Source organism: Haliaeetus leucocephalus, unplaced genomic scaffold (genome assembly GCF_000737465.1).
Source record: "Haliaeetus leucocephalus isolate CR32 unplaced genomic scaffold, Haliaeetus_leucocephalus-4.0 Scaffold450, whole genome shotgun sequence".
In the NCBI taxonomy this organism is placed as follows: Eukaryota; Metazoa; Chordata; class Aves; order Accipitriformes; family Accipitridae; genus Haliaeetus; species Haliaeetus leucocephalus.
This window is the reverse complement of record NW_010972886.1, coordinates 6,661,341-6,675,604: the sequence shown is the minus strand read 5'-3', so window position 1 is coordinate 6,675,604 and position 14,264 is coordinate 6,661,341. Positions and strand designations below refer to the sequence as shown.

At 37.8% G+C, this 14,264-nt stretch overlaps 1 protein-coding gene across 1 annotated transcript in view; it reads left to right on the top strand.

Annotated features, from left to right (window-relative positions):
- Nucleotides 1-14,264, top strand: part of LAMA2 (laminin, alpha 2) — a 282,120-nt gene that overhangs the window by 104,270 nt on the left and 163,586 nt on the right. The window contains exons 13-14 of the mRNA XM_010575039.1: nucleotides 9,857-9,958; nucleotides 10,541-10,752. Of these exons, the coding sequence (XP_010573341.1) occupies nucleotides 9,857-9,958; nucleotides 10,541-10,752 (314 nt within the window). The remainder of the gene's footprint in view (nucleotides 1-9,856; nucleotides 9,959-10,540; nucleotides 10,753-14,264) is intronic.

Here is a 14,264-nt window from a genome sequence, read left to right as displayed (position 1 = left end):
GTGGCTGCTTACACTGTTTAAGCTTTTTCAGTAGCAGGTCAACACTTCAGAAGTATTCATGGATTTTGATTTTAAGATCATTACACAGTGGGATGTCCTCAACATCAGATGCAAATATTGATTACCCCTAAATGCAATAGCAAGGCTGAGGGAAATATTTTTACTAAGAACAGCTTTTAATTTGGACTTGAACAGTTGCTCTTGTTTTATAGTTCTGCTTTTTTGTTTTTAATAATCATTGCATGCTGGGGTTTTGTTGCCATAGAAATATGAGCTTTTTTAGTTTTGCAAAATTATGCAAATTCTTTTTCTTTTTAAAATATTCATGAAGGAGTACAGCCAGAGATGGGAGGGTAAGGGTCGGTTCTTGTGTCTTAATGGAATTGAACATTGACATAAATGTTCTAGTTAGTATTTCATTCTAATATTACAGGAAGGCATTTATTGATATGTCTACAGTAATTATGGTTTGTCCCTTTGGAACCAAAGACCATGGAACTGGGAGATGAACATTTAATCAGGAAAATTAAGAATTACTTTCAAGTATGAGGTGTTGACAGCTCCAAGACCAGCAGTAAACAGTTTTTATTTAGAAACGTTTGATGAGGATATGTTATTTAGAAACATGTCTCAGAGCTGATGCGCAAATAGTGAGTTTGATGTCAATATCTGAAACATGTTCACGGTTAAAGAAAAAGTGGTATTTTTTATCCAGACCTACACCCTTCAGCCACTCTGGTCCTGCTAAATTGATGCTTATAAAGATCAGAGCAGCTGTTGCAAAAAACTAGTCAGCAGCTGGTGAGTTTGTATTAGCTTTTTTTTTTTCTCCTCTGCAGTTTAACTGTATTCAGTCAGGGAAAAATGTCTGCAATTTTGATGACATACAAGCTTAATTTTTTTTAAATAACCCTCTATGATGAGTGCCTGACATATTATGCTACAGTGTCACAGTTTCTGGCATATTTTTGCCAGACTGGGAGACTTGCAAAGACCGAGATTTACTTGCTACCACAGTAATAGGCATGGGCAGTAACTGGTTACCACATCACTACTGGAAGAATATACACCCTACTTTATATTTTTTAATCCTTGATCTAGTTACAGCATCTGGGGGAACAGTGATTGGGAAGGCACAGTCACAGAAGGACTTTGATCATATGGAAAGCAAAGGAGGAGGAAGAAAGTGAGTAACCATGCTAAGGTTATGTGCTATGGTTACTATGGTTAAGTAATTGTAACAAAATAATCATATATTCTAAATTTTGTGAAGGCTTATCCTTAGCAAAGTGGATTTTAGACTTCAGGAGTGGTTGGCCAGACAGTTCTGTTTCTCTTATCCAGTGAGAGGAAATGACAGCTGGGAAAGATGGTAGAGATTTGAGAATTTGTAGAGTAAATGTCTACATTCATAATTACATTTCAAGAAACAGCATATAATCTTATTGTGCAAATTTTTTAGTTAGTCACTGATTCCATTAATTTTTTCAGTGCTAAATTCAGAAAGAGCGACTACTCAACATAAGTACGAGTGGTAGCACAAGGCTCACAGGAGAGCTGAGGTCCTTCAGTTCCCATCTTCCTTAGGAGCTGAGATTTATTCCATTTTTCCTTTTAGAGTTTCATGATATAATTGAATGTTTTGATATTATGTATTAAACACAATGAGTTATTGCATTTTATTTAGACACCTAATTCTTCTTTGCTTCTAAAAAATGCAGTCTAGTTCATCCAAGGAGGAAGAGAACCAGTGTTATGAAATGGTAATGTTAATACAGTATCTCAGTAACAGTGAGACTGAGCTGAGTTTATGGGTATAATTTAGAAGATCCACAAATAAGAAGGTTATTGAATTCTTTAATATTTTCCATTTAAATGTTTCTTATTATAGCTGATACATTGAATTAAAAGAATTGTGTAAGATTTTATTTGGTCTACATTTCATGTGACAAACTATCTTAAATACGAAGGGCCTGGAAATAAGCATCAGATTGTCATGCTTAAGATGGCAAGAGTTATCAATCACTTTACAAACATTATGCCTTGCATCTTCTGGAGCAAGAAGGAAAAGGCAGTAGGACCAAAAATCAAAAAGCTTTAGACTGTCTGATTACACTTGATTTACTGATTTTGTAGCAAAACCAAGGGATACTTGCAAAGGATGATTAAGGAGATACTCACTAGAATATAATGCCTTCCCCTTTTGATGTTCTTCCTTCACTCATGTTTCTATTGTGTTTGAATCTGAATGCATGGTATTTCTCTGATAGGTGCCAGGGTACTCTTTTCTACGGCCTAGTGATCAGGTGCAGTGTACAGAAAGACTTTGCTATCACTGAGACTAATAGGTGTTCTGGAAGGTATCCCATTGCTCAAATATTGTTATAAAATATATGAAAGAGACATGGTCAAGGTACATGTGAAGTACAATTTGGCAGAGTTTTGGTTGCTACTTATCAGTTGTGCTTGCTCTGTGGACAGGTGTTATTTGTCTCTTAATCAGAAAACCTTCACTTAGGGGAAAAAAATTAAAACCACGTATTTGATGGTTCTTTTCATTGCTGGGAAACTTTAAAATTTTCAGAGTTATTGTGAGTGTGTTGTTCCATTATCCAATATATGAAGGAAGAAGGTCTTACACAATGAGTTTTTAAGGATTTTTTTTTCAGTTTTCCATAAAGGTTGTTTGAGGTGGAGCAAATAAATGTTTTCTCACTGGTATGCTTTATATCTTGCCCTTTGATTTCTTAGCATATAGCTTAGACATTGGAGAACATTCTGTGATCAAATGAGTACCTACATTGAATAAAACTCCTTTGTCTTTGACTCAACTCCACTTTTACATAGTATCAGCAGAGGAAATAATACTAAAAATTAAGGAGGCTGTATCCTAACAGTCTCAATAAAATTCCAGAAAAGAATGACTTGGAAATTTTCTTGGTTATCAGAGTGGTCTGTTTCAAGAAACTGGAGGTGACAGTGAATGGTTTGAAATGCTGTTTGCCCTTTGAGTGTTTCAGTACTGTAGAAAAACACTCATGGAAAGCAACTGAACCAAACAATATAGTAGTCAAGCTACTTTATATAAGCTTATTTCCTTCTTGTTCTGTTAACTTCACTAGAAGCGGTGTTCTGAGTAATTTAATTTAAGTACAATGTAGCATCAATTTGTATAATTTATATAGAAGAATTTTGACTGTAATTAAACAGGGAAACTGTAGGATTCTGAACTAGCTGGGATAAAGTTGGTGGAAGTCTAGGTGGTAGAGAGTTGGGGGAAAGAGCCCATTCTTTCAGGGAAAAAAATTAACTTCCCTGTGAAGAAATTGGCATTTTTTTAAAGCTAGCCAGAACTATACTGTCATTCAAATGGAACATGATTATTCTGCTCCCTGCTTTATCTGAAATATTACTATAATGCCTCAGAAGAGTTTTTATACCCTATCTAAATTCAAGTCTGTCTAGGAGAGGAGAGTCTATTTAATCTCTAATTGGATCTTGAGTAGAACTAAAACATGCAGTCTTTACTGAGAGCTATTGCTAAATGAATAAAAGTTTGATGTTTTCTTGGTGATGCTTCTATCAAATTCTTTTCTAGTCCCTGCCTTCCCTCACGCTACAACCAGCATGAAGACTGGATCAGCAAAACCCAATTAAATATCATAAATTTACAGCCAGTACTTTTTCATAAAGAAGATAATAATCCAGATGAGAGCTGGATTAACAATAGAATATTTCCTTAAACGTAAGTAAATTAAGTTAGGAAAAGCAGCCCTTTGTCCATTCCCTTCTGCATTGGGTGGGCTGGCTAGAAGAACACATATACATTTAGCTATCAGTTAAGATGGTACATTGTCTGTTCAGTGCCTTGTCAAATCATATCACAACTGCATAGGTGCCAATCAATTACAGACTAAATTGGTCACCACTAATAAACGAGGAGCAATCTTACTTTTTTAAAAGGATTTCCTTCACATAGTTAGTGCTTATGTTCTGGTGGCAGATATCTCTATATTTGCTGAAATCTGTGTCATAAAATAAATGTGTGCCTAGAGAGTTTCTGAAGGTGAAAGAGTCCAAATAAACTTCAACATTTTATTGCACCTCTATTTCATGGAAATTCAAGAATGCTAGCAGGCAATGTTAAACTGTATATAATATGATTTCATTACCTTCAAACACTGTATCTAGTGGTAGATATTGCCACCAGGAATATGATAGAGCCACTGGAAGACTGAGAGATCATCTGTGTCATTTCTCATAATCATGACAGCAAGCGGAAGAACATTCACAGGTATATCAGGAAACAAATGGGGTTTTTGTTTGCTTTGGGGATGTCTTCTCGAATAAGAGAACGTTATTAACTCTTAGAACGTTGAGTTACTATGAGCAGCTTGCTGTGAGACTCCTCCTTGGTTTTGTATTCAGTGGTATGTGTATTAGCTTTCTCCACTGAAATGTTCTCTCTGTTCATGTTTGTAAGCCTTTTTCTTTTTTTTCTTTTCTTTTTCTCATAGCATTTGTTCACTTGTTATAGTTCTAATTGTATGTCTATGTATACAATAATGTAATAGCAAACAGGGTTCATGCTTCCCAAAGCATGTCACCTTTCTATAGCTGTACTGCAGCTATAGTGGTCTAATAAAAATATGAACTCTTTCCATAATGCTTGTCTCTGTAATACAATGTGTCAGTGACTATATTTCTGCTAGAACCACTAACAGTGAAGAGGGAAAATATTGTCCAACTTCTTTATATTTGTTGATGCCTTTTATTTTGCTCATTTCTAAAGTCTGGTGTTGTATGAGTATTGGTCTAAATCTAGTTTAATGCAGTAATATATTTTTGCTTTTGAAGGTGTCATGTTCTATTGTGTTAGGCCTGAGATCAAAGCCTTTCTGAGCTAAATCCATTCTGATGCAGATTTTACTACTAAATGTATGAGCAAGGTGCATGTGTTTTATTTCAATAATACACTTACTGTGTAACACTTTATTAATTTGTGAAATGTATTTTATGTCTTCCAAGTTGTTTTCTAAATATAAATACAAAGTGAAGTGATTTGAAAGTCATCCATCAGTGGGGAAACCATAGACCAGCCACTTTCTAGATTCCTTTTACTATACAAAGGACTTCTTTCAGTTATCTACACATAGCCACATAGTGACACATCAGATGCCCTGGTATCTTCCATCTAGCTTCCACTCAAGAGGGTCATGGTCATGTAATTCACAAATCGGCAACAATATTAAGATGCTTTAATCACGAACTGAGTGTCTTCCTAGCTGGCAGAAGAGCATTTTACTGTTTAATGAGATAAGGGATTGTAAACAGCACCCTGTTTAGTGGAGGTAGCTCCTGATCTTCTGAACTTATATTTGGCAGATGTTGTTCAGAAGAAATGAGGCAGCCTCTAGTATAGTGCAGTAAGTGCTAAAACTTTACAGGCAGAGTTACAAGAGGCATTGGAGAGGGAAAGTGTGAATCACCAAATGATTCAAGAATAAGATGGGTTATAAAAGCTGTATAAGAAAGAGGTACTCTCCAATGACATTTGCTGGAGAGATCCTGACAGCAGACTGACGAAGTGGAGGAAGAGAAAGACTTCTAGAATTTGATTTCCATATGAAGAGATGCAAGCTTTCCTCATCTATAGCTTTGCAAGTATTTGTAGCAATGCTGTTTGTTTTCAATGCTGTAAATATTTGTGGTTTACTATCACTTGTCTTGATTTAAAAGTGATTTTAGTGTGGCAGGCATAACATCAAAGCATGCTTTACACAAGGTAGTACTAAGTGCTTCCTCCTACCCTCCAGCTTTCTTCCTGTTGAGCTTGGGCATTTGTTCACAAGAAAGGAGCCATATCTCCTGCTTCAAATAGTTTTGGCTGACCCAGAATGCAACTGTCAGGATGTCATAACCAGTCTTTTCTGCTCTCTGGTTATATCCTTTAACAACATGTAACATAATAGTAGAAGTACAGTTAACCATGAACAACCAAAAAAAATTAACTATCATCTGCCAGAAACTTGGTGGATTAGAATTAAGATAGCTGTGATTTCTCTCTCCTATACTTGTATTTCTTGGGGAGTCTGTGACTTTTCTTGAACATGTAGATTCTGCCTCTTGAGCTGGGAAGAAATATTTGATGTATTAATCTAAAAACAGATGGGAGAGACAAAGAAAATTCTGTGGAACTTCCTTGACGTTTTTAGTCAGCTATTCTTATCCCAACAATACATGCCTTTGTCACCAGCAAGGCAAACTTTTATGCTCTGTTCTCTTTGGTGTTGATATGGCCTTGGATGACAATCCTTGAGGCAGAAATCTGAATCTTCGGGTGACACAGAGAACAATGTCAAAATGAAGGGATCTCACAGGTGCCCAACTTCTGTATTGCCCTTGTATTCAAAATTCAGTGAAAAGTATTTTTTGCACTAGATGAGACATAATTGTTCATGCAGCACGTGGATTGACCTCTGAATTCTTTTGCCTGTGAGTGAACTTGTACTTTAATGTACAAAGGAAGGAAATTACCTTTATAAACAATGGCAAAAGGAAGTAGTACTTTCTGTTTTATATAAGTTTGGGGGTTTTTTCTAATCTACATTGGTATTATACAGCACATAAGGTAAATACATATTCTGAACTACCAGGTACTCTCTCCGATAAGTGCCATTTTGGGACCTTGAATTCAATGTGCAATCCTGTTTGTGATATGCAAATCTTGCCAGTTGCAGCTGTGAAACTCAGACTGCTGTGGCTAGCAGAGACCTCAAGAGACTTCTTAGTCATATTCCAACTCTTAGGCATCATACCTCGAGTATTTCTGACATGTTGGAACTTCTGTTAAACATTTAATGAAGGAATTCAGCAGCATTTTCAAGTAGCTTGACACTGTTTTGACCATCCTTACCGTCAGAAAGCTTTCTGTATATTCAAGCTGAATCTTCTCCATGCTTCCCTGCAGTTGCCACAGGAAAATAAAAATGGCCATTTCATTTTTCCAGTCTTTTATGTTTTGGTAAACTGTTTTCCTATTCCTTCTTAGCGTTCTCCTTTCTGGACTAGTCAAACCCACCCCTTTCCTCTAGTGTTTCCTGTTGGTTATGTTTTAGAAGTCCCTAATCCGTTCTGGTTGCTTTCTCTAAACTATTATCTGTTTGTCTACTCCTTTCTAACAGATTTTTGGTCAAAGTTTGCGTTGTTAAGTGCTTTTCTATTTGCATTTATTTTAAATCAGAACCTTTTCTTTTTTTCTTTTTTTTTCCTGTATAACCTATCAATTCCCCATGTTGGATTTTCATTTACTAAGGTAAAAGTTATGTAGTTGGGAAAAACTAAAACCTGTCTTGGTACATATTTTTTATAGGTTGCCTGAAACCACACAATCTTTGTTTTCCCATTATTTTCACTTTCTTGAATACTTGTAGTTTGAACTTGAAACGGAAATGATAAAATTCTGAAAAAGTTACTCTTTTAAAATGTTTGTCTAAAGCTGAAAGCAATTCCTGGTACTTCTTGCAGCATTTCAGGTATCTAAATTTGCTATATTCCTCTTACAGTTATAAACCAGTGTTTAGCCTTGACCACAGGCAAAACAAAAATGCTGTACAAGGTGTGTCTAACGAAAAAAAGTGTTTTCATGTTGTTACGGTCAAGGCTGAATGTAGTTGCATTGGTCCTAACAGGTTTGCATACTATGCAGATAAACATCGGACGCTGATGTTTGCCGATGATACTACACTAGGAGGAGCTATGGACTCCCTCGAGGGTAGAGAGGTCTTACAGAGAGATCTGGATAGACTACAGAGCTGGGCAATCACCAACCCTTTGAAATTTAACAAGAGCATGTGTGGATTCTGCACCTGGGATGGGGTAATCCTGCTTATACATGCAAATTGGGGGATGAGAGGCTGGAGAGCAGCCCTGCAGAAAGACATCTGGAGGTTTGGGTTGATGGCAAGTTGAATATGAGTCAGTAGTGTGGTCTGTCAGCCAAAAGGGCCAACCATGTCCTGGGGTGCATCTATCAGAGCATAGCTAGTCGGTTGAGGGAGGTGATTGTCCCACTCTACAATGCACTGGTGCAGCCCCACTTCGAGTACTGCATGAAGTTTTGGGCGCCTCAATATAAGGACATCAAGCTATTAAGAGTATGTCCAGAGGAGAGTGACCAAGATAGTGAAAGGTCTCAAGGGCACAACTTCCAAGGATCATCTGAGGTCACTTGGTTTGTTTAGCTTGGAGAAGAGAAGGCTAAGGGGTGACCTTATCGCAGTCTACAACTTACTCAAGGGAGGCAGCGGAGGAGGAGGGGCTGATCTCCTCTGTCTGGTGACGAGCCATAGGACACGAGGAAATGGAATGAAGCTGTATCAGGGGAAGTTCAGACTGGACATTAGGAAAAGGTTCTTCACTGAGAGGGTGGTTGGTCACTGGAACAGGCTCCCCAGGGAAGTGGTCATAGCACCAAGCCTGTCAGAGTTCAAGGAGCATCTGGATCACGCTCTTAGTCATATGGTTTAGTTTTAGGTAGTCCTGCAAGGAATGGGGGTGTTGGACTCAATGATCCTTATGGGTCCCGTCCAACTTGAGATATTCTATGATCCTATGATTGTGTGATCCAAGCTTTGGGTTACCAATTGGAGTACATTTTCTGTCTTTGACTTAGCAATTAGCTGTACAGCCTCAGATGCAGTTTATGGATTTTTATACCTTTATGGATAATTCAAAATTAGTTGATTTCCATGCCTTAAATACTGGGACTTTTTTTCTCCCCTTAAATTAGATGCATCATAAAATAATGAAATTGATGATTTTCACTCCTTTCTGTTACTGTGTGAAAAAACATCTAGTATGATGGCCAGAGACAGCACATTATGTCCTTGAGAATAACCAGATTATTCTCTTTGTAGAAGACTCATGAGCTTGCTCTGTGGTCAGCAGTATGCACTGGAAGGGCAAAAGGATCCCTATGACTTCAGTTGTCTCTGAGAGGAGGCTCATGTTGCACTGAAGTATGAGGCAGATGCATTTAAAAACCAAAATGCAGCTCTTGCAACTTCTGATTTACCTATGCTGCTTCCAAACAATTAACAAAAAGCACTGTTTTTATACTGAACTCTGTCATTCAAGTCTGCAGCTTTTGATTTGCATCCTAAAACTGATCTACTTTTTCCGTTTTTTCATGGAAAAGCTAGTGTCAGTGCCATGGTTTTGGTTGCTGAAAGAGCATAGAAAAAAATATATTGGCATGACATGAGAGCCTGGTTATTGACTTCTTACACTGAAGGCTGAGTCAAACTGAGAGAAAGGGCTGGAGCATTCTTTTAAAGTAAATTTGTTTGACTCCATGAGGGAAAATTCTTACTTTATTTTAGGTTAGAGTTCATTCTAAGAAAAACATCACTGGGCTTTTTTCTTTTTTTGGTCATTTGCCCCATCAACAAAACTGAAGTTATTGAATCTTCTAAAGGTTGCTGAGGCTGCTGATGTAGAGGCCCAGCCTAAATGAGGACCACATAACTGAAATACACTGAAAACCTAATGTCAGTATCAAGTGGAAATTTGCATAGATTTCAAATCTGTTTCTGATTACTTTGTTAGTCCTTGTGTTTAAGGAATTTGCAGCCTTCGACAGGCATAGGAGAAAAATGACTGGGCATGATTTCTAGATCGTTGAGCAAGAAGGGAACGGTCCATAGAACTGTAATCCTCAGGTGTCTGCATATGGTTTTGCAACACTAGAAGTCTATTTCTGGGAAATACTGACACTGGAGAAAACTGCCCCCAAATGGTTAAAGCCTGTTTTCTTTCATTTAATTACAAAAAAAATTTGTCTTTTTCTCCACAGGTAGCAGCTGCTGGAGGACATCTGAAATTTACAGTCTCCTATGACTTCACAGAGGAAGAAGAGACAGTTCAAATGATGGTTCAATCTGATGTCATCATAGAGGTAAAGTGATAGTATTTTCAGCCACCAAAAAAAAAAAAAGAAAGAAAATTTCCTACTGCTTCAGATGTGCAGTGTGAAGCCTGGTGGTTGAGGACACAAAACAGCAGGGTACACGTAACTCAGCTAATTTATAGTATCAGAAAATGGACTCACGTTAGAGAACTAAAATGTTCATCATCTCAAGGAACCTCTGGCAATATTGCAGTAGCTTACAAAACTATATTCTTCCTGTTCATCAGGAAGAATGAAGAAATAAAATAATTGGTTGTTTGAGGTAACACTTTCACATTCTTTCAGCAGACCTGTTCTTGTGCATCTTGGCATTGTATGAATTTGCTTTTGCTGAGGCAAAACCATGACACTAGGTTTTAGCTGAATAAGCTAAACTTTCTTTTGCACTGACTTTCAACTTTATCATGCAAGCCCATTTCAGGGTTATGAAAGGTGAACGTTATTCCTGATATTTATTATTCTTGTAAAATATATTATTCAGTAAATCCTGTACCCCAACTGGCTACAGATAGAGCTTTTTTCCCTGACATTTTTCATATTTAAATGTCTCTCTCTCATGGCTCTATCTAGGGAGGTGACTTGAGAATCAGCACTCCAAAAGGGGGGATTCACCTGCAGCCTTCTGAAGAGCACGCTGAAGAAATTGTGCTGAAACCAGAATCTTTCTCTGTGCATGGCACTGACGTTCCAGTCAGCAGGAGGGAGTTCATGACTATCCTTGCAAATGTGAAGAGGATCCTTATAAGAGCCACATACAGCTATGGGATGAATGCCATCTACAGGTGAATGTGGGAAACGTGTCTGTTTGCTACAGGCAGTTTCTCAAAATACTTGTTTTCTCTCTTCAGAGAGCTAATGTGGAGAGCTAAGCTGATGTAATTTAAAACACACTAATTTATTATCATTAAATCCATGGCATTCCTTTACACTTTCAAACAGTTGTTAGTATTTTTTTCATTTTTGGGTAGGCAGGATGAGGAGAGGCAACAGAAAGAAGCAGCCTTGTAAGAAAATGAAATCACATGGACTATTAAGGCATGAATGACAGTTCTATAAATAAGTTTATTTTGTGAACACTGTAATTCCCATGTATATGGTAAATCATGGAGTACAGTAATGACATGTTGAAGTAAGAGATGATATATTGCTTATATATTGTTTTCACCATTTAATGAGCATACAGGGAGGGCCACATTAACAGTGGACCAGAGAATAATATCCTAAGTCTCTAAGCTGGAAAAGTGGCTCGAGGGGAGTTTTCTATGTTTTTAATCAGTACCACACAGACAACTGTCTAATCCCAAAGCCTTTCCCTTGATTTATGTCTGCTGCCTGGACTGCTTAAAACCACTGATTTCATGTGAACTCTTCTGAGTCTTCTGATAAAATGAAAGACATGTTATATGGGACAACACAGTTGTTCTGTCTCAGTGGCTGCAGTGTGGTTGAACCTGTAAAGCTCATCTTGCATTTAAAATTTTCATGAGTGCATGAACAAATACTCCAGGTGGGCTAGAAGACAGCCTCTTTCCTGATACTGTATGACTGCACACTGTCTATACATTAATAGTTAGGTGGCATAAATAATATTATTTAAATTTGCAATGGAATTAATTGCATAGTAGTTTTCTACTCACAAGCCATGAAACCTGAAACATTCTTTAACCTACACATCACTTGATTCAGCAGCATAAGCCAATTTGGAATGGAGGGAGCTGATAGCACATTAGTGATTATTTGCTGAGAGCGTAGATACAGTTTTTGTTACTGTGAAATTTCTTAAGCAATCCAAACATCATTTGAATGCTTAGGTAATTAAAATACATCCTAAATTGAAAGGCAGGTTGTGTCAACAGCATGCAGTTTTCTGATTTGAGCTTTGGCAGTGTACATTTTTTCCCTGCAAAAAGAATTCGTGTTTCTTCAATTTCTTTCTGTGGTTAATTAGTATGTATTACCTCCCTGTAAATCAGTTGGTGAATCACAGCTAGCTTGAGTTTGAGCCAAACTGTTTCCGAATTTGCTCATTTGGCCATCAATCTTGCATCTCCTTGCATCCAGTTTGAAAACCTTTCACGGCCCATCACCTTCCCACCCTGGTGTTAGAGGAGAGTCAAACCACCAGGCCAGAGCTCATCACTTATGCACTATGAGCAGACCATGAGGAGCCGTTAATCCACAGCTTACAGCTGAGACCAGTGGGAGCTCAGTGAGTGCTGTTTCTCCACTCTGTTCTCATTCAAATAAAATAAAATAAAATAAAATGTCAGAATTTTCCAAACTAAGGGGGTGCAGGAGCAGTTTTGGGGTGAACAATAGGGGCTTTTATGCTATGCTGTTTTAAAGGAGATATGTATGATTGTTTGGGGCAAAGATCTTTACTAAGTATTATGGGAAATGTAAACTTCAGCCATCAGTGGTTTACATATATTTGTGTACTGACATTTGCACTAGAATGAGAAGGGGAGCTTTCCTACAAAACCCACTTTGGCTAGGCAGTTAAAATCTGTGAACAAAGTGCATTGCTGGACATGCACTGGCTCCATCTTGCTTCTACTGTGGGACAGTGCGGGTGGGACAGATCAGATCCCCTCTGAGCAACAACATAGAGCTCAGGTCAACACACACATGTAGAACTGGCACAGTCTATAGTTCATGCCTGTAAGTTAAAAGTGGCAGACCTCTCAGTGGCACATTTGGAAGACTAGGCATCACCACCTGCATCCCAGATTACTGCTTTAGCCATTTGGCCGTGTGTGGTGCCTCACTGTTTTGTAGTCTTGTTCATATTCAGCCTTTGGAACATTTTAGTGGTATGTTACAGATAACTTTCCAAAAACATGTCTTGGAAATATTCTTCAAGAAGAGCTCTGGGGCAAACATATAATTTATGGTTTGCAGGTTAGCAGCCACCATCTTCTACACGTAGTGACATTACAGTTAGGAAGGTTAGTCCCTTAAAGGCAATGATTTAAAAGGGGGTTAGGGGAAGGGACTGAAGTAATTTTGAAGAGTACCTTTTCTGCTTGAAATGGTACCTCTCTAGCTGTCCCTGTGGTGTCTCTTACCAGAGGAGAATGCAATGTTTACTGTGTTACTGTGATTACCATCAGCACGTCCAGAAGTCTCTGCAAATAGTTTGCTCTCAAGTAAACTATTTTATTTTATTGAGTGCTGTCAGGGTGCTCATTGCAGTTTAGTGTGACAGAAGAGAGGGTATGAAATTCCAGTCACAATTAAATTAATTTAATTTTTTATCTTTCATTTAACTGGTGGAATCGTAGTTTCACCCATCAGGGTGGGATTTACTGGGTGGAGTTAAGTCTTCTCAGAACAGTGCATGCTCCCAGTCCCAATCACACTAGGACCTCCACATACACATGAGGTAGCAGCAACAGCATCTACTGTCATCCAGCCCAGCTTATGATCTGTTTTAGACATATTGCTGATTTTCAGGGTATGCCTCAGTACTGACTTTTTTATATTCTTTTTGACTTTCACTCATGCTAAAACATACTAGGTGCAAAGCTGTGCTCATAACTCTAAGATCATGCAAAACAACTCTTTTCTCCATATTCTGCCCATTTAGAAATGCAGGAAAAATGTCCAGACCCAATGAAGAGGATATTCTTTGTGAAATCTTGGGCTGATTAAGGACTACTGTTGATGGGCTCCAAAGGAAGACATTTTTGCCAAAGAAGTAGTGTAGAGCTAAGCCTTAGTAGATAAGTAGATCTGAGTTTTTTAAAGTAAAGTTTTTTATTGTGTTTTAAACAGGTATGTGTGGTGGACAGATGGATATTCCTCTGAGAGAGTAAAGAGAGTCTGGCAGAGAGACAGAAATATTACAGGGTTGTTAGATCCTGCCTCAAAGCATCAGGAGAATTATGCAACATACTAATTAGAGATTGCTGTATTAAGCAACCTGTTCATTTAAATACTGAAAGTTTTCAAAATGGCTAATGACTCCGCATGTGTAAGGATTTTCAAGGGTGCTATTATAATCTGTGCTTGAGAAGAGGCCAGAATGGAGACATTGTAAGATTAAGCAACTTTCTTGCAGTCATGTAGAGAGAGGCTTAAAAATTCAATGGAGGTGTCTCCAGGTAGTGAGAGCTTTAACTTAAAGATTCTATTGTTCACCCTTGCTTAGTTTAACCTACTAGAAACATTAGTTAATCAGTAGCACTTGCAAGTAGTTACTAAACAATATTAATGCAGTAATGGTGAATTTCACTCAAGCATGTTTTTGAGAACATCTTTGGGGTCATTTTAAGCTTAGAATGTTGTTATT